This window comes from Oxyura jamaicensis, chromosome 1, assembly GCF_011077185.1.
Source record: "Oxyura jamaicensis isolate SHBP4307 breed ruddy duck chromosome 1, BPBGC_Ojam_1.0, whole genome shotgun sequence".
Taxonomy (NCBI): Eukaryota; Metazoa; Chordata; class Aves; order Anseriformes; family Anatidae; genus Oxyura; species Oxyura jamaicensis.
In genome coordinates, this window is record NC_048893.1 from 125024410 (window position 1) to 125044642 (window position 20233).

The 20233-nt window shown below is 38.6% G+C and overlaps 1 protein-coding gene across 1 annotated transcript in view; it reads left to right on the forward strand.

Moving 5' to 3' along the window:
• The window catches only part of CTPS2 (CTP synthase 2), a 70609-nt gene that overhangs the window by 6545 nt on the left and 43831 nt on the right, over positions 1–20233 (forward strand). The window contains exons 5-11 of the mRNA XM_035334154.1: positions 4379–4464; positions 7945–8096; positions 8356–8488; positions 11671–11759; positions 12496–12590; positions 13515–13577; positions 14203–14246. Of these exons, the coding sequence (XP_035190045.1) occupies positions 4379–4464; positions 7945–8096; positions 8356–8488; positions 11671–11759; positions 12496–12590; positions 13515–13577; positions 14203–14246 (662 nt within the window). The remainder of the gene's footprint in view (positions 1–4378; positions 4465–7944; positions 8097–8355; positions 8489–11670; positions 11760–12495; positions 12591–13514; positions 13578–14202; positions 14247–20233) is intronic.

Here is a 20233-nt window from a genome sequence, read left to right on the forward strand (position 1 = left end):
CGTGGAACCCTGCTCCACCGTGGTACTGCATGGGCTGCAGGGGGACAGCCTGCTTCACCATGGTCCTTATAACAGGCCGCAGGGGACTTCTGCTCCGGCGCCTGGAGCACCTCTCCCCCTCCTTCTTCACTGACCTTGGCGCCTGCAAGGCTGTTCCTCACTCCTCTCACTCTCCCAGCTGCTGTGTGGCGCAGTGTGTTTTTTTTCCCTGTCTTAGATATGCTCTCACAGCAGTGCAAAACAACATCACCTATTGGCTCAGCTCTGATGAGCAGTGGGGCCCTTACCTAACATGGGGCAGCTTCTGGATCCTTCTCACAGAAGCCACCCCTACGGTCCCCTGCTACCAAAACCTTGCCACGTAAACCCACTACAACTAGTCCTATTTACTCTAAGTTAACATAATACAAATAACTCTTAGGAAAATCTTGGGCCTCTACATATGTTCTTCTAATAGGATCTTTGCAGAAAAATAATTCTGCATTGCTTAAAAATAAACTGAAGTTCAGATGTTCCAGTTCACTTTGTGGGAAGACCTAGAAGAGCTAGAATGCTTCTGGCTTCTAACATTCTTTCCCTAGTTTGCTTTTATGCATGGTTAAGAAGAAGCAATCCTACCTGTGAAGTATAACCTTTAAAAAGGAAATATGAAACACATGGGTGAATCCTCAAAGTAAGGTTCCTCAGTTTCTTTCTTTTGTTGGACTTGCACCACACAGTGTAGTGATCTCAAAGGAAACAATTTTCACGTCGTGATTTGGCAGATGATGACAAATGTTCAACCTCCATTCTCTCTCCCCGGTGCCTAGAAATGAGTATGTGCTTAGTTCCTGGATGCATTGGTAGCCTCACTGGCACTCTTCCTAGGGAGCAGAGAGGAGACATAAGTTAATTACAGCTCCCTGTTGTGATACCTGCATGCCACTGAGTGATGTTAATCTGCTTGTTGCTGCTAGCAGTGAAGCCAAGGCAGCACAGCTTCAAATGCCAATACAACTACAGTTCAAAGTTATGCTCTGTGTTTTCCTGAGGTGCAGGTAATGCAGCTGAAGTGCGTTTCTAGTCCTTCAAGAAAGAAAGAGAATAATTTTGCTCTTTCATGTGAGGTTGCTTGTTAAGTCAAATAATATTTTCCATATTTAATTCTGGAAGTCACTTCCATTGCCGTAAAGTCTACTAGTAGAAAAAACTTCCTACCTAACTCTTCTCAGAAATGAAAGAGAGAATACTCATTAGTTCTGTATAATATTTATATCCTCACAAAGGAGGAATGATTCTTGAAAGAATAGTTGCACAACTAAATTCTGTGTTATGCTTCTTTACAATTTTTTTTTTCTCCTTGAACTTTTGCAAGAGGTGACTTTTTGGCTTATGTGATTTCTAGTTTCTAAATGTTCTAAGGGCCTCATCTTGTTGCCACTTTCCAAGGAAGAGTTCAACTACTTGAATTAGTGACAGAAATCTGGTGGGAATAGATTCCATTTTAAAAAATGCTTTCGTGACACAATTTGCCACATCAAGTGAAAAAATGTGAGGTGTGTTAAAAATAGTAAAGGTCTTTCCAGCCTTTTTCACAAAACCACTTAAAAGCATAACTGAGATTTCATCAGGGTTGGCCCCCTGTAGAGCAAAGTTGTCTTAGGAGAAGCTGGCTAAAGCATCCAAAGCAGAGTAAATGAGCAAGCTAATGATTAAACAGCGTGGGCAATCTTGGTTCAGAGCAGACCAGCTTAAGCCCCAGCCCAAATACTAATTCACCTGCTAACACAATATACTGTGAATGAGAACAAAGAATCTGCCACACACCAGCCTCAACTCTTACCTGAAGTAAAAGTGCATTTTTGCACTTGATTTTTTTTAATTACAAGACAAAAACAATTCTGTGTCAATACCTGGCATTAACTTCTGATGCAGGGTAACTTTGCATAGATAACATTGATAATATCTTCCTATTAGGTTGCACAAAAACTTTTTTTTCCTTGAAAACTTCTATAAGCACTAACCAGCATTTTTACTGCTAGTGGATAAATGTTGAGTATTTATATAATGAGAAGAGGTAACCTGTTCTCATCATGAAAACACGTAGATACTTGTCCAAGTGATCAGCAATTCACAAGGCTATTGATAATCTGTACATTATCAACTGTACTGATGTTTGTACTGTAGGCACAGTTTTCAAATAACTGTATTTGAGTTGGATAGGAGAGAGCATGTACTTATTTACTTATCCACATTTTCAGATTTTATTTTGTAACAGGACCTAGAATTTTATCAACGGGCATGTTTTGAACTACAAATCCAATGGTTTTATAAAAAAGTGTATGAAGGATATGTTTTGGTAGCTTCAAACTGTTGTAACCTGTTAATTATAATAGGCTGAGGATGGAAAGGGTTCTATTTGTGCAGTGCTGCTCTATATTCCAAGCCTCAGGGCCTAAAGTTCAAAATCCCTTTTGTGGTACTAATTACATATGGAAAATTGAATGTGATTTTTTGATTTTGGAGGCCTTTAAGATAACTGCCGGTGTCCAGCTTCCCCCCAAAGTAATTGTTAAAGCTTGTTAAATGTGTGTGTATGTGGAAAAGGAAAGCAGACTCATCTAGTCACTCTCTCACATCATTTTGAGTTCTTGCCTGGGGCAGTTCTGGGGCACTGTACTTTTTTTTTTTTTTTTTTTTCTGCTGATGTTGAGCATCAAAGCATAGAGAAATTACAGTGTGAGCAACACGTCTTGGCCATGTCAATAAGTTGCTAGGGCACTGCTTAAAGAAAATCTGTATATGGTTGCTCTCTTTCTTGGTACAAGGCCAAGACAACACCTGGGGAAGCTCCTAGAACAGCAGTCTTGTTGGCTTCCTTGGCAAGCTGTGCTGCCAGGCTGCCTGATGTAAGCTTGGCTTGACCTGTTTGTGATAGCTGCTGCCTTGCTGTCTGGTCCTAGGCGTCCCTGAGGTGGCGTGCTGGGCCAGACTCAGCTGTCTGTATACGGGAGCCTTTCTGTTCTCCGCGGCGGGTTCTAAGCACTTAATGAATACACTGTGTCTGCAGATTTAATGGACTCTGTTGCTGCATTTTGAAAGCTGATTATATGTTTGTCTTTGCTGCCCTATTGAATTGAATTGTTCATTGTCTTATTTGTATTATGCTGCTTTGAGCTGCTTCTTGGCCACTGTTATCATAGTTTTGTATTTCCATGCCGTTTCTGATGTTTTTGATTTCTGTGACTTTATTAAATTGAAACTTGTCTCAGCGAGAAGGATGATAGATTTCCTAGTGGATTTGATCATGTGTTCATACTATCAATGTTTATGAATAATGTTTTCAAATAGTATCCAGTTCCTAAGTATAAATTGTGCTTAGTTCAAGAGAACGTACAAATTGTTACATAAATCTTTTTTGATTATTAGAACGTGCACTAATTTTCTCTTATTCTTGGCATTGATTTTCCTGATTGTAGAAGTTTTTGCAAGGATAGGAGAAGTTGATTAGAGTTCATCAATATCAGGGTCGCTAAACTGCTTCTAGCAAGGTGATCAAAGTTCAGCTACAAATTTCTGAACAAAAAAGGGCTTAATGTGTTAAGTAGTTATGTTTGCTAGAAAGATGGGGAAAATAGTGAATTCATCTTTTAACAGTACAACTTTCTATTAAACTTTTAAGATTCAAAATAACTTAAGGTAGGAGACTAAGTTATCGACAGACACATACAGAGAGCAGTTTAGCATTTAGTTAGTTGCCTGAAATTAGATATTGCAAAAAAAAATCCCTTCCAGCAAACACCAAAACACACACTTGTTTTCTTTGTTGGTAAAAATTGACAATATTTTCTAAAATTCCCAAGTTTTATATGTATCAGCAAAATAATTGCAGAATAATTGCACCAGAAAAACTCCACAAAAATTGAGAGAGATTTTTATCTTCTTCAACCTTCTTTTTACAATGATATACAAATTAAGAATTACAAAGAATGTGCTGAAGTACTGAAATGGTAGAAAACATGCATATAAGCTAAGTATTATTGCTCTGAACTTACATCATAAGATCAAAATATTTCTTTTGATTCATACTTACAGAGCTTCTTGACTTTACCTAAAGAGTATTTCAATAGTAGCTACAAGGAGGGAGAACATGAGAAAGTAGCATATAGAGGATCCCAAAGAAAGATTAATACAAATGGGTCAGTAAGGGCAGGTTGACTGATTACTTCTGCCTTGCTAGAAGATATATGCTAGATATATTGATAGAGCTCCAAAAAAGGGCAGAAAAAAAAAGGTGTACTTGCTTGCACTGTGAGCTTCTTCATGAGCAGTATTGAGAATCTTCTATTATTTTTTTTTTCTGGTGAAGATTTATGATTTTTTTTTTTTTAAATATTATGACAGATTGTCTGCAGAAGTGCAAAACCTATAGAAATGGCAGTGAAGGAAAAGATCTCAATGTTCTGCCATGTGGAGCCTGAGCAGGTCAGTACTTTACTCATCATTAAATATGTGGGACAGCATACAAAGATATCTGTACATTTCTATTTTCCACTTCAGACTATTTCATTAATATGTAATTGATTTTCTTTTTTTTATTGTTGTCATGTACGCTATAGCACTTTCACATATAAAAATTCCCAATATTTTTAAAGTTTCATATGTTGAGCAATTGTTCACAATTTAAATGCATGTTATATTTGGTGTAATTACTGAATGGATTGTAAAAATTAATAAAAGGAATCGATTTTTAGTGCATGGTTAATTGCTATACATTGTCATGAAAACCGTGTAGTTTCATAGATTGTTTGAAGCTATGGTTGGTTATTGTCCATAAATCATCTCAGGCGGTTATAATAAGTGATAATCAAAGCCATCCCTAAAGCTAGGGATTTTACTTATGTCTATAGATCATCACAGCCACATGAATGCTCTTACTGGGATAGTATGTAATAGGTTATTCATGTCCTTTAACATGCTTAGAACATCTACTGTGTAGTTATATATACCCTTTTGTAATTCACATATTTTGGCCTTAATTGTGGTGATTGATATTCAAATATTAATTTTAATAAATCAAATGCTCTTTAATTTTTTTTCAAGCGACAGCATGTTATTCCTCAAAGTAATGGATAATATTAAAGGGATAACAGATGCCAACAGTGATGCTGTATTTCACATGTGTATTAATGTTGACCTCTTGACAGTTGTGTAAGAAAACGCTTTTTGTAGTAAAATCTCAGATAAAGACATACAGGATAGCATGGCCATTACTTTACCCCACTTGCTGCCTGCCACCTTACTGAAGGCAAAGCACTTGAACTATCTTCATGGAAAATCCTTTGTGGTTTCTCTCCACCCCAAGAGAGGCAATTGAATCAAACAGAAGTTGTGTGCACTTCTCTGGCAGTATCAGGTCCTTCTGGTAGCAGCACAATCCTCTGGTGTATCACCCATTCTTCCCGGTTCTGTGTTATCTGCAAACTTGCTGAGGGTACGCTCTTCCCCATCATTCATTTCGTTAATGAGGATGTTAAACAGGAGTGGGCCCAGTATTGACCCCCTGGAGTATGCTGCTAGTTACTGGCCTCCAACTAGACTTTGCACCACTGATCCCCACCCTCTATGCTCAGCCGTTCATCCAGTTTCTAATGCACCCATCTGCTCACCCTTCCTATACGTCAGCAATATATCTGTGAGGATCTTATGGGAGATGGTGTCAAGGACCTTACTGAAGTTTAGGTAGACAACGTCCATGGTTCTTCCCTCATCTACTAAGGCAATTGTTTCATTGTAGAAGCTTACTAAGTTCATTAAGTATGATTTCCCCTTGGAGAATCCATGCTGACCATTCCTGATGATTTCTTGTTCTCATGTGCCTGGAAATGTTTTTCAGGATTGCCATGAGTCTGTAAAAACCACATGCTACTTTGTCCACAGTCTTCCTCTAAGTGTATTTTTTAATTTTGCTTTTATCAGGTGACTCTTCCCTCCTCAGTTCAAAGGATATACTACCAAAACACAAGCAGTGTCTTTGGCCTGTTTTGGGGCGGTAGCAGTCAACAAAACTAATCTAGAGCAGCTAGTGGCTCTTTTTTAATGTTACGTGCTTAATTTGGTAGCTGATAGCTGATAGCTACCAATTTTGGAAGACCAGTTGGATAAGCCTTTCTTTCACTGTATTATAAGCCTTTCTTTCACTGTCAGGGCTGTGATTACGCTTTTTTGCTGTTGAATGGGCACACAGAGAGGTGTGAAGTAGCGTGCATGTTTACATACTTCTGTGGTGAATGCAAGTCAAGGATCACTAACTAAGCAAGTATCCTTTACTTCTTGTGTACACTTGTACTCAGGATTCCAATCTCTACCGTCTTGCATAAGCCAAGGGCAGTGAACTTAACTACAAGCAGTTTGGACACTGTTTATAAATATGCATTCTTAATTAAATGGCCCTTGAATGGACAATGCTCATCATTTAATTATATAATCCAATTCACTAAGAAAATTCTTTTAGGAAACTTCATCACATTGCGCTTGGGTCTGTTTTGTGAGGCTTCATATTCTTTCTTTCCCAGTTAATATTCCTCAAGTTTGTGAGAGAGGAAGAAAAAGGGTTTGTTAGCAGGCATGACTGCTTGTGTGGCCAGAAGTTTGTATTAAAACTGATGTGTCAACTGACTTGCCAATAGCCTTGGCAAGCTGTATTTATATGATGGTGTAATGAAGAAGTGAAATTAATTTTTATATTTTGGTTAACTTTTTCCTAGTAGATTTAGTGGAACCTGAAATATTGGCTGTACTGTTTTTTTTTTTTTGTTTGTTTTTTTGTTTTTTTTTTGGGTGGGGGTAAAGTTAATTTTCTTCATAATAGCTCATACAGTGCTGTATTTTGGATTTGTTATGAAAATTGTGCTGATAACACAAGCATGTTTTAGTTATTGCTGAGCAGTGCTAGCACAGAGTCAAGGTATTTTCTACTTCTGATGCTGCCAGTGAGTAGGTGAGTAGGCTGAGTGTGCGCAAGAAGCTGGGAGGGGACACAGCCAGGACAGATGACCCAAACTGATCAAAGGGATATTCCCTAGCATATGATGTCATGCTCCATGAAGATGATCAGAGGGCTGAAGCACCTCTTCTGTGAAGACAGGCTGAGGGAGTTGGGGTTGTTTAGCCTGGAGAAGAGAAGGCTCAGGGCAGACCTTGTAGTGTTCTTCTAGTACCTAAAAGAGGAAAAGCTGGGGAGGGACTCTTTGCCAGGGAGTTTAGGGATTGGACAAGGAATAATGGCTTTAAACTAAAACAGTGTAGATTTGGATTAGATATAAGGCAGAAATTCTTTTCTGTGTGAGGGTGGAACATGTTTCCTAGAGAAGCCCCATCCCTGAAAGTGTTCAAGGCCAGGTTGGATAGGGCTTTGGGCGACCTGGTCTGGTGGGAGGTGTCCTTGTCCATGGCAGGGGGGGTGGAACAGGATGATCATTAAAGTCCCCTCCAGCCCAAGCCATTCTGTGATTTTAATAAAAGGTGGGGGAATGAAGGACAGACGTTTGGAATTTTGGCATCTGCATCCCAAATAACAGTTGTGTGTGATGAAACCCTGCTTTACTGGAAGTAGCTAAACATCTGCCTGCTGATGGGAAGTAGTGAAATAATTCTTATTTTGCTTTGCTTGTAGCTTTTGCTTTACCTGTTAAACTGTCTTTATTTCAGCCCAGGAGTTTTCTTACTTCTGCTGTTCCAGTTCTCTCTCCCCATCCTGCTGGGGTGAGTGAACAAGCAGCTGTGTGGTGCTTAGCTGTCTGTTGGGGTTACATTACACTACAACAACTGTCCTGCTCATTCAAAAGAAAACTTAAAAAGTAGAATGTATGTAGAATACAAAATGTATGTAGTATGCAAAATAGAATGTATGGTTACCATGAGAAATATTTAGGTAAGACTTTTATATTGTGCTTTTTTTATTAGGTGATATTTATCCATGATGTTTCTTCCACTTACCGAGTACCAATTCTGTTGGAGGAGCAAGGCATCATTAAGTATTTTAAACAGAGGTTAAATTTACCCATTGATGACCAACCAAGTGATCTTCTGATGAAATGGAGGAAAATGGCTGACAGGTAATTCAACTCCTGTTGCTCTTTCAAAAGCAAAGTGTTTGAATTCAAATTAGGTTTTTAGCTGCACTGAAGTGACCAAACTGGGCTTGGGTCAAGGGCATGCTGCTACTGCAACACCTGTGGAAGCTCTGGATTTAAAAGCATTGACACTCTGGGGATTTTAGAAGGTGTTTTGTGAAGTTAAAGAAAAGCAAACATTGTGAAAATTGTGAAACATGGTGAAAATTGAGGTAATAACTCGGTATCTCATTTTTGTCAGATATGAAAGGTTGCTGAAGGTGTGTTCCATAGCCCTCGTTGGCAAGTATACAAAACTAAGTGATTGCTATGCATCTGTTTTCAAGGCTCTGGAACACTCTGCGCTGGCAATTAATCACAAGCTGGATTTAATGGTGAGGATATTTCTGGATTTTACTATCAGGAATACTTTGAATATGCTTTACTAGTTTCTGTCATATAAAGTAGTTTTAATTCATATGGAAATTAGAAAATGAATTGTGTATAAATACAGACTAGCTAAACATTTCATTTTTTTAAAAAGACTTGTTTAGAGGTTAGTTTATTTGGAACTAGGATTATCTGAAAGGAACACTGTGACTACTCAAAACTGGATCCGATGATTTGATTTACTCTCAAAGGTGGGTTTTATCTGTTCTAGTGAGACTGCTTTAATGAGATTAGTTTAAGAAAGACGAGAGAAAATAGGTGAACTGAAAAAGCAATTGACTTTCTTTTTAAAATCTGGTGTCAGAAGCTGATTTTCTTCATTGCGGTTAATTTCTTGAGAGCAATCAAATTTATCTTCAAGATTCTAGTGACATCAGAATTAGGTCAGTTTCTCCAAGAAAGTAGTTGCTCTATTTACTATAAAGTACTGTTAGAGACAAATAAGACAAATGCCTTGTCTTAATGAGAACAGCAGGTTGAACTACATGGAAATCTGTTACCAGCTTCCTAGTCCTGGAACTATCTATTTCCATTGCAGAGTTTTGCTGCTTGGGGTGGAAAGGTGTGAGGTGGAGAACCAGTGTGAAGGTGTCTATTAGTATCAGTTAAGGGGTACAGAGGACATTTTGGCATCTTGCAGTAGCAAAATGGTAGTAAATAGTCGCAAAGTATCAGCACTAACATGCTGCTGCAGTGTGATTCCTGAAGTGATGCAAGGTATTGATCAAAGGGGGCAGCGTTTTTCTGTAGGTCATCTGTACAGAGAGAAGTGGATTAATTTGTTGTCTGGGGAGGTGGAAGGAAGCACTTCAAACCAACAGAAAAGGAAAAACAAACACAGAAACTGTTTAGTGTCTTTGTTAATGGTGTGGAAGATGAGGTGGAAGGCACCCTCAGTGAGTCTAAAGATGATACCACACTGGGGGGGGGGGGAGCTCTTGGTACGGTGGAAGGCAGGGCTGCTATTCAAAGGGACCTTAGGCCATAGGAACAGGCAGGAACAGAAATTCAGCAAAGGCAAATGTGAAGTCCTGCATGTGACATTGACTAACCCCATCTGAGTACAGAATGGGTTCTGGCTGGCTAAAAAATGGCTTGCAGAATAGGGTCTGGAGATCCTGGTAGATGACAAATTGAGCACAAGCCAACCATGTGCCCTTGTTGTAAAGAAAGCCAACATCCCAGGCCATACTAAGCAAGAGTGTAGCAGGCAAGTTAGGGTAGTCATTGTTCGCTTCTATTCAGTACTTCTGAGACTACATTTGGAGCATGGTATTTAGCTTTTGTCTCCCCACTACAAGACGTGCACTGACACAAGTGAGTCTGAGGTAGGGCCACCAAGATTAGAAGAATGAAGTGCACGGCAGATGAAGAGAGGTTGAGAAGTAAGTTTGTTCAGTCTGGAGAAGGGAAAGCTTAGGGGAGAATCGTATTGCTGTCTTTAACTATCAAAGAGGGTGAAGAGAAGATGGAGTCAGGCTCCTTTCAGAAGTGCACATCAGAAGATGTAGAGAGAACAGACACAGATAGGAATGTGAAAAATTCTGACTTGATAAAAGGAAGTAAGTTTTCATTGTGAGGGTGGTTAAACCCTGAAACAACATGCCCAAAGTGGTTGTCTCCACTGAAATCTGGAGATCTTCAGATGCTGACCGAAAATGGCCCTGAGTAACCTTCTGTAATTTGACATGGTTTGAGCAGGGGGCTTGGCTAGAGTCTTCCTAAGGCCATATCCAACCAACCCTATTCTGTCACTCTAAATGCTGTTTTATACTGGCAGTTGCATAGTGGGAAATTTTTCTATGTAAGTAACTTTGTTTTTTAGCAAAAATGTGAAATGTGCCAAGTCTTGCAAGTACATGGTTAACAAGTCTACCTGCACACAAAGCTAAGTTCAGTGGAGCTTTTGCTTTAACAAGCATCTGAATAAGTGTTTCTTGTAACTACTTCCAGCTTGGTGCTGAAGTGCTAACAGACAAGGACTCCTTCTGTATTTAGCTGCATGTGTTAACCTCTGTAGTTCTTTTTTGTCTGAAGGTTCTCCATATAAACTTGTGTTCTGAAAGAACTGATTATTATTGTATGTGGGGTCCAGCTTATAACCCAGAATCTACATATGTGAATGATGAAATGTTGATGCTGCTGGAAGTAATAAATTTGCTGGTTCAACGTGTTTGGCGGTGAATCCACAATTAACTTCAGCTGTGATGATTTTTTTTTCTTTTTCTATGCTCCCAGTCTATTATATTCTTTCAGTCTATTCTATATTCTCATACCAGTGCAGATCAGCAAGGTTCATAAGTAGTTGTTTTTCTGTTGTAGTTTTGATGCCTTTTGGAAAATGAGAAAAAATAGAAGTATCAGCTAGAAGGCCATCCTATCTGGAAAACTCTAGGCAATCTTTGTCTGTTTAACTTCTCCATGCACAAATGAATACTGTCATTTCAGATAATCTGGCTTTTATGGTGGGTGTTGTCTATGGTATTCTCAGAAAGACCATGTTAAAACCAAGAATCAAACTCTGATACTTCATGACTAATCCGGTACATAACCGCCTCACTCATTTGCTCTAGTGGTACCTCAGGAGCCATGGGTATTACTGGCAGTAGTGATTCTAATTCAAAATCTCTGGTAGGACATATATAACGAGTCTGACTTCCTCTTTACAGTTGATGCTTTCAATCGGTCCACAGGAGTGCCTTTCTTGTGGGCTAGACAATGCAGGTTTATCCAGTCTTAAGGTAAGAGTAGGTAAAAAGTGGCACCCAAAAGATAGTGAAGTGACCATCCTGACCATACTTCATTTGGATGTCAGGATAAGGTCAGCACCAGCCTTTGATTGGTGCCCTGATTTCCATAGGAAGAAAAGCTGGGTATACATCTGTAGAGCACTCTAGCAAGTCTGCTTACCTGGAGGGTAGGAAAACTAGGACTGGGGGTGACCAGAGCTCTGGAGTTGCATGCAAAGAGAGAAGCAAATATTGGGTCTTCCTTGCAGTTGTTAAAGGTTTACTGAGAAATTCACTGAAACTCTTTATAACCATGTTATATAAAAGTTGGTTATACAGTGTGTGCTGCTCTTTCTGTGGAAGAAAATACTATTTTACCACATATTTTTCTTTTGTAGTACATAGATTCAACAGAACTTGAACGTTCTACAGAAGTGGAGAACTCCGTGAAATATCACCAGGCATGGCACAAGCTATGCAAAGCAGAGTAAGTGGCATCAGGTATTTTGTGTCCCAAATGTAGAGTGTGATATTTACTTCATGTGATGAAAAATTCTTCAGTGAATCTTTTCTCAGTGCATCCAAACTTTTGTTATGGAAGCAGATAGATTTGTATGGTTGGTGGCAAGTCTTAGACATGGCGAATTATAGTATCAGCCTATATCCGCGAACTTTATTTTAATCCCTTTAGGCAAATTGCCTTTTTTTTTTTTTTTGATAGCTAGACAAAATAGTTTCCTTACAGGGCAGGCAGTTGTCAATGGTTTTCTTTGTCAACATGCATCATGGTGTAAGAAAGTTAGATAAAATTTTAGTAAATGCCTATGGCACTCTGAAAACCTCTTTGTTAAGAGTTGTTGGGATTTCAATTTGTAAAGGCATGAAATTTATTGTCCAAACACATTCACTTCTTCAGTATTACTTAGTACTCATAAAGTTTAAGATCCTAAAGTTGTGACTATGTATCTAGTTTATTCAAGCAATATATATTTAAGCAGTGAGAAATTCACTATGAAATATGAGGTAAGATGAGACAGGCTGTGTAGATGAGACAAAAATGTCCAAATTTAAATTCTGTGTATTTGGAATGATAATACAAAACATGCCTTTCATGCACTGTGCTTGCTCTTCTGTAACCTAAAAAGTCTTTCTAAACTTGTATGGACTTCTTTTGCTGGCTTGATTCCATGCGTTGGATGTTTTATATGTGGCTCTCATTCCAGTGGCATTCTTGTCCCAGGAGGGTTTGGAATTAGAGGAACAGAAGGCAAACTCCAAGCTATCTCCTGGGCAAGAACAAAGAAAAAACCTTTCCTTGGTAAGCTCATTAGTGTCAAAATTTACTGCGTTTTGGAGGTGTATAGAAAGCTAATTGATTTGATATCTTAAACAAACAAAAAACTTTGTAGACTACCTCCTCTACCCCCTCCACCCCAGCATGTGGTTGGTGAGTAAAAAAGAACAATAGAATCAATATAATACTAGGGAGGGAGCCTGTCTTGGGGAAGTACGTGTGCTGTTGTAAATATCTGCCTTGGAAATAATGCCCCGGCTCACTAAAAGCTGCTGTATGAGGAAGGAAGAGAAACATCATTCCTACTCCAAAGGCTTTATTGCTATATTCACATTTTATTTAGAGAATCTGTTCTTCTCAATTGAATTAAATCACTATCATTATACTTATTAATTTGTGTGCAGAAAACAGTCTGCACGCTGTCTTTGGACACATTTCCTATATTACATACTTTTTGTTGATATACTGATCTATCTTATTACAGTAATGTCTAAAGGTGCCATCTGGCCTATGAGCTAGATGCTTTTTGTGTAAATGCCTCTGAAACTTTGGTTCCTGCCCTAGATTTCTTACAGTTTTATAACTAACAGCGACTACTTTGGCTAGTTGCTAAAGTAAAATTTGATTCTGGACATAAGCAAGCAAAAGCTTTAGCTTTTGTTTATCTTTATGGTAATTATTAGCAAAATAGATGGGAGAGGAAAAAAAGCAACATTTTTTTTTTTTTTTGCACAGAATTGTTTCATGTATATTCACTATATGCCATGTTTTGAAGAATCTGTTTCACCTTGAGTTGCTGTTTTTGTTTTATCTTTTTGGTAAGTCTGTGTGTATACACTGGATACCAAGATTTGTAAACAAGCAGTCACACTTAAGATGAAAAGAGCAAGTACTTTTGCTGTCCTGCTCTTTGTGCTGTTAAATTCTGCGGTTTTGTTTCTCTTTTAGGAGTTTGCCTGGGAATGCAATTAGCAGTTGTGGAATTTGCAAGAAACTGTTTAAATTTGAAAGGTAAGCTCAGAATGCTAGTGTGGATATGATTTTCTTAGAATAAAGATTATTCTGTACCTGAAATACTTATCTATTATTAGATATAATATATAGATCCTATGATTATTCTTAGCTCAAACTGGTCGTGTTGCAAGAGCTAAGCACCCTGTGCACAAAAGAGTAGGATCTATGCCGATTGCTTGAAACCTGCCTCCTGACTTAAAGAATGTAGCAGAAAGTGTGCTCATGGTTCACCTCTTTAGTCTTTCTCTAGACTGCACAGGTGGTGATGAGTAAAAGGTGAGAAGGGGTTTTCTCACTTTCTTTTGCTTACTTTGTTAGTTAGGATAGCCAAACCGTAGCCATTGCAGTAGTAATTTGAAGAGATTTAGCTCACCAGTGAACTATTACCACTAAGAACTGAGAGGAAGAAAGTTCGGGAAGTAGAAAATGGATTATGTGTGACTGAGGCCATATAATCCCTGTGGCTGTTTCAGAATTGGTGCAATATGAGTTTCAACACATGGGATTGTAGCTCAGATGTAGGCAAGTCCTAAAATGATGCAGAACTGTTCCTATGAGTCTGTAGTGTGTGTAGAACCACTACACACACTTTTGTACTGAGTTTGTTTTGAACTTCTTTCAGATGCAAATTCTACAGAATTTGACCCAGACACAAAAAACCCTGTTGTAAGTACCGATTTTTCTCCTACTTGTGTTTTGCGAGCATAAATCTTATGTTAAAAAGGAAGTTAACTATAAGTTAAGGTTTATCTATATTTTTACATGATAGGACATGAAAAGGCGTCCATTGTCCTTATTCAGTATTGCTTAAAAATGTGTTTTATTTTTGAATAGTCTCTTGCCTTTACCTGCTAACTTCTCAGATTTGCTGTGGCTTTGTTTTTGTAAGTTTTGTAATGGTTTCCTTGGCTGTGGACAAGTGGGAGTAGACAATGATGTTTAAATTGGCTTTACTAGATAATAAAATATAAATGTAAGCTGGAAAATGTAGCACAAAGCTATTACTAGAATATAATTTTATATAAAAAAATAGAGATTTTATGGAAAGCTGTTGAAGTTTTTTCTTTCCTTTATTTGAGTAGTATTAAATAGGCACTCCTTCCCCCTGCCCCCACCCCCAAAATGCATATGCATCTCACAGTTCTCCTCTTGAGAAAAATTGCAATGCTGTAAATAAGACAGTGCTCTCAGTATAGGATGCCAGTGTTAGAATTTTAGAGTGGAGTTCCTACAGATGTGTTCTAGTTCAGGAGAATATGGTATCGTGTGACCATAATGGTAAAGCTTACAAATGATCAGTAAGAAAGTGTTTGTAAGAAAAGTAACAGAAAAGTACATGTAGGAAAGCACTACCTTAGTGCAGGATCTTTTAGTGGATTAGGTGGATGGCTTATGATGCAGAAACAAGTAGCTTATTAACTTTCTTCACAACAATTTTGTTGGGATTTGTAAGTAAATTTTTTTTTTTTTTTTTTTTCACATCTGCTTAGTCTGTAACATACAAGTAGCAGTTTTTAAAAGTATTTGACTTGTTTGTCAATGTTGTTTATACACGTTGGAGGGATAATCTAGTCTGAACTTTTGAAGGTAAATTAGAGACCTTCAGAGTTCCAATCAGTGTGAGACTTCGTGGTGTCTGGACATGTACCTAGGTGAATAAACTATGTATTTGGCATCAAATCTGTGGGTTTGGCATCATAAGAGGTCTCTTCCTTCACCTTTTTTGAATGTACTTTTTCTCCAAAGGGATCCATTTCATAACAGCAATGTGTTGTAAAATGTGGAAATTGTTGAAAGTTTACTGTAAATTTTCAGGGAAGTAAGAATGATAGTATAGCAGATTGATTTTGCGACATCTTTGTTTCTAGGGCATTTTAGTGATAGTTCCAAATGTACGGGATACTTTGCTATTGTCAGGTAGAATAGGGCAGAGTTTCTTCTTCTATTGCCACTTTATGTTTATTCAACGGCCAAAAGTGATGTTTGCAGTTTTTCATGGTACTTACTCTTATTGTTCTAGTAATTCAAGCATCCTTGCTTCAGTAAGCAATGGCTGTAACACTTTTTTTTTTTCTTTAAATAACTGATAGACCTTCATTTTGTTTGAATCAGCATCATTCTTCTTTGGAAGAAGTTTGATGCTAATTTGGATCATAAAACTGGCTATTTGGGCTCATGATTTTCTTTACATTATTAACTGTGATCTGCTCTAATTGCAGAAAGTTTCTGCTCTTCCATTCTAATAAACTGTTGGTTTTGGATTAGTACTGCCTAAGTTTTGATGCTGAGAGCTGGTGATCTAACCTAGGCATGTAGGTCTCTCCATTAAAATGCAGCAGAAAATGCTTGCAAATAAGAAGTTGTTCAGTTTTGCCCACCTGCCCTACTTCACTGCATGATGGGAGATCCTTCTGCCTGGTGTAAAGTAGGCTCCTAATTTTCAGGGACCTGAACTCATGGAGTGTGGGATACATCTTACGTAACTTCAGATGACTGCATTTCAGCTGGTCACCTCAGGTACCTTTTCAGGATGCAGTCAGATCATGCATTTCAGAAACCTGCTTCAGGAAGGGGTGAGTCACCCATTGGAATTGCCTGTTTGTCTCCAGTATTCTGAGGATTGTTCACGTTAGCTGGCTCAGATGCAGAGCTCAATATTTAGCCAAAGTCTGGAACAGGGAAGCTTGTCTGCTGCAGCCCTACTGGCAGTTTTTTTCTGTTATAGAAATGGTAGTGTTTATCAGTACAATATAACATCTTGACATCTCAGTTCTGGGTGAGAAACAGCCGTGAATCATCCTTAAATGATTGCACTAGAGGAATCTTGCACTATCAATAATTATAGCTGTGAAATAATCTGTTTTAGCAGAGTCTGTTTCATGCTAAAAAACTTCAGATATTCTATATAATAACAAGTCAATAAAAATGATTGGAAGAGAAGCAGATTAGTAGAGTTTGTGAACTACTGAACTGATGTAGCTGTTTCATTATCTATGAAAGTTGGAAACACCATATCAGCACCGATAATATCTCGTGATGCCACTGTGATTTAGCTGAGTCCTAATTTAGAACCAAAGCTTTTCTTTTTACTTTTCTTTTGATTTCTGCTCCTTTGGAAACTGAAGGGGGAGAAGAAAGGCACTAGTGAGTCAGCAGTTCTATTTTCTGTAATTTTTTAGAAGAAGGAAAAAAAGGAAATATGTAGTTTGTCAGGAGAACTGAGGGGCAAACATAAAATATGCATCTCCCTATATCCCTTCTCGGTTTGTTAAGCATTCAAATACTCAAAACAGTTCTTACCAAAATAGATAGTTTTTAACTTGGAATTAGGCTTCCAAAGGAAATACGAGTGACTGAAATGGTGAGAAATGATTATTGTTAACTCTATCTCTCAATTAAAAAGTCACAAGTTGTACTATAGATGGAGCATTGTATTAGTAATAAGTCCTTAACCCTTTTAAAGTTTTTAGTGTGAGACAATGTAGCTTGTTCTGTTTTGAACAAGAATGCACAACTGAACATGCAAATACAGTGTTGCATGCAATGCTGAATATCTGTTTCATTTCAGCTATTCATCCATTTCTTATTCTATTGACTACCACTACAACAATATTACTCAGCTTGGGCTCTGTAAAATCACCCGTGAGAAGAAAACCCTAAAGCTGAATATTGATGTGGCGAAAACTTAGAGGAAATGCCAGATAGAATTTGAAAATATTAATAGTCTGTGGGTTATAAGTTGTATTTGAGAGATTTGAAATTATTTGATATTTTTTCATCAAAGTTTAAATTTGAGATGTTTACTCTGAAGAAAAAAGAATAATCATAGAGTCATAGAATCATTAAGGTTGGAAAAGACCTCCAAGATCACCTGGTCTAACCATCCCCCTACCAGAAATGTGACCCACTAAACAATGTCCCTAAGCACCAGGTCCAACCTCTCCTGAAACACCCCCAGGGACAGTGGCTCTACCATCTCCCTGGGCAACCTGTTCCAATACCTGACTGCTCTTTCTGAGAAGAAATGTCTCCTCATTTCCAAACTGAACCTCCCCTGGTGCAATTTGAGGCTAATCCCTCTAGACCTATCGCTAGTTAGCTCTGAGAAGAGGCAGACCCCCAGCTCCCCACACCTTCCTTTCAGGTAGCTGTAGACAGCAATAAGGTCTCCTCTGAGCCTCCTCTTCCCCAGACTAAAAAACCCCAGTTCCCTCAGCCACTCCTCACAGGACTTGTGTTCCAGGACCTTTGCCAGCTTTGTAGCCCTTCTCTGGACACATTCCAGGGCCTCGATGTCCTTCTAGTAGCGAGGGGCCCAAAGCTGAACACAGTACTTGAGGTGCGGCCTCACCAGAGCAGAGCACAGGGACGATCACCTCCCTGGCCCGGCTGGATGCACTATTCCTGATACAAGCCAGGGTACTGTTGGCCTTCTTGGCCACCTGGGCACACTGCTGGCTCATGTTCAGGCAAACATCGACCAGCACCCCCAGATCCTTTTCCTCTGCACAGCTTTTGAGCCACGCTATCCCAAGCCTGTAACACTGCATGGGGTTTTTGTGGCCAAAGTGCAGGACCTGGCTCTTAGCCACATTGAACCTCATTCCATTGGCCTCTGTGCATTGACACATCCTGTCCAGGTCCCCCTGTAGGGCCTTCCTACGCTCCGGCAGATCACACTTCCCCCCCAGCTTGGTGTTGTCTGCAAACACATTGAGACTGCGCTCAATTCCCTCATCCAAGTCATCAATGAAGATACTAAAGAGGATGGGCCCCATCACCGATCCCTGGGGAACACCACTGGTGACCCATCAGCAGCTGTTTTTCACTCTGTTCACCACCTCTCTCTGGGCCTGGCCATCCAGCCAGTTTTTAACCCAGCAAAGCATGTACTTGTCCAAGCCATGGGCTGCCAGCTTCTCCAGGAGAATACTATGGGAGACCGTATGGGCTTTGCTGAAACCTAGGTAGACCACATCAACAGCCTGTGCCTCAATCCCCCAGTGGGTCACCCAGTCGTAGAAGGAGATGAGCTTGGTCAGGCAGGACTTGCATTTCATGAGCCCCTGCTGACTGGGCCTGATTTCCCAGTTGTCCTACACATGCTGTGTGGTTGCAATCAAGATTACCAGTTCCATGATCTTTTGATATAGGAGGTTTTATCTGTTTCCACCAGACCATGCATCTTGCATTAAATTACCACGTTAAGTTTTTGGGTTCAGTTTTCCTTTAACACAGGTTTGATTTCACTACGGAAAATGAATTAAGTGTATAAGCACTGATCAGTCCTGCACATTTCTTTTCTCATCTTGGTTGATTATTTATAGGTCATGTTCCCATTATATTTTCTTAAGCTTTCTGATCTACTTTCCAGCCCTTTGGATAATAACAATAGGTAAATTATTATTGTTCTTTGCCGGAAAGGTAGCTCTTTAGAAAAGTAAAGTAATGCATTGACATTAGAGTAGTGCTTAGCATGAGTTTTGTGTTGCAAATGATAATCTTAACTAACAATAATTCATTTAAGATGATAATAATTCCTTTTAAAATTAATCTGTGTATTCTGTGAAGTGCTATTGAAGTTGATTCACTGGGTGGCAAAACCGATTTGCATTTAGTTGCATCCTCCTTGTCTTTTCTGTTCACTTCTACTTTTAAACTTCGATTTTCTTTTTTATTTTGTTAAAGAAAATAATGAAAAGGCTCATAAATTTTATTTCAGGTGCATCTGGTACAATTCTAGAAAAAAATAATTCCAGAAATAATTATTTTTTAAAGCTACTTTTAATTGTGACCATGGTTCTTAATGACCTATTTCATCTTCTGTAGCATCATGAAACTTCAAGTATTGTATAGAGTAAAATAAAGGGCATGTTCTACAAATTCAAGAAATTGTGTAGAAATAGATTTTGCCAGTAGGTGGTGCTCTTATAACACATTTATAGATGCCTACTTGTCCAATTCAAGATGTCAGTAACCTGACTGAACTCTAAAATATCAGATGTTTTCTATCAGATGAAAAAAAACATGTCCTGCTCATGTAAAAGCACTTCTTAAAATTCTGTGATATTGTGTATGAAGTAGTTAACATTGGTTAGTAAGCAAATGTGTATGTGGTGCATTTTGTATTAAAATTCAAGTATATTGTAAACTTAGAAAAGTATTTTTTCATAAACCAGAAAAAATACTAAGTGTTATGATTTTAGTTTTCTCCTAAGAAATATAACACACTTTAACAGCTAAAGGGTTTGTGTAAAAGTATGGTCCAGGAGCCTGTAAGAACATTCATATAATGTTTAAATACAATAATTTTTGAGGCAGCTATGTATGCAGCAATGCTGTGAAGTGCTTTATTCTGCATTCTTCAGTGGGGAAATTCAGGCATGGGAATTACTCATATGGGATCTTCAACGCACTTGATGTGCTTTACCATTTTCTTGAGTCTTAAAGTCCTTAAGTGACACTGAGATCTGGACCTAATTGGTCTATCAGGATAATGGGTGGATGTTGGTGTTAAAATTCAGTCCAAAATTCTTAGTTCTATAGTAGGATAAATGCCTAATCCACTGAATTAATTTTCTGCCAAGTGTATTGGGTTTACATGGCAAGTTTTTGGTCGCAGGGGGCTGCAGGGGTGACCTCTGTGAGCAGAG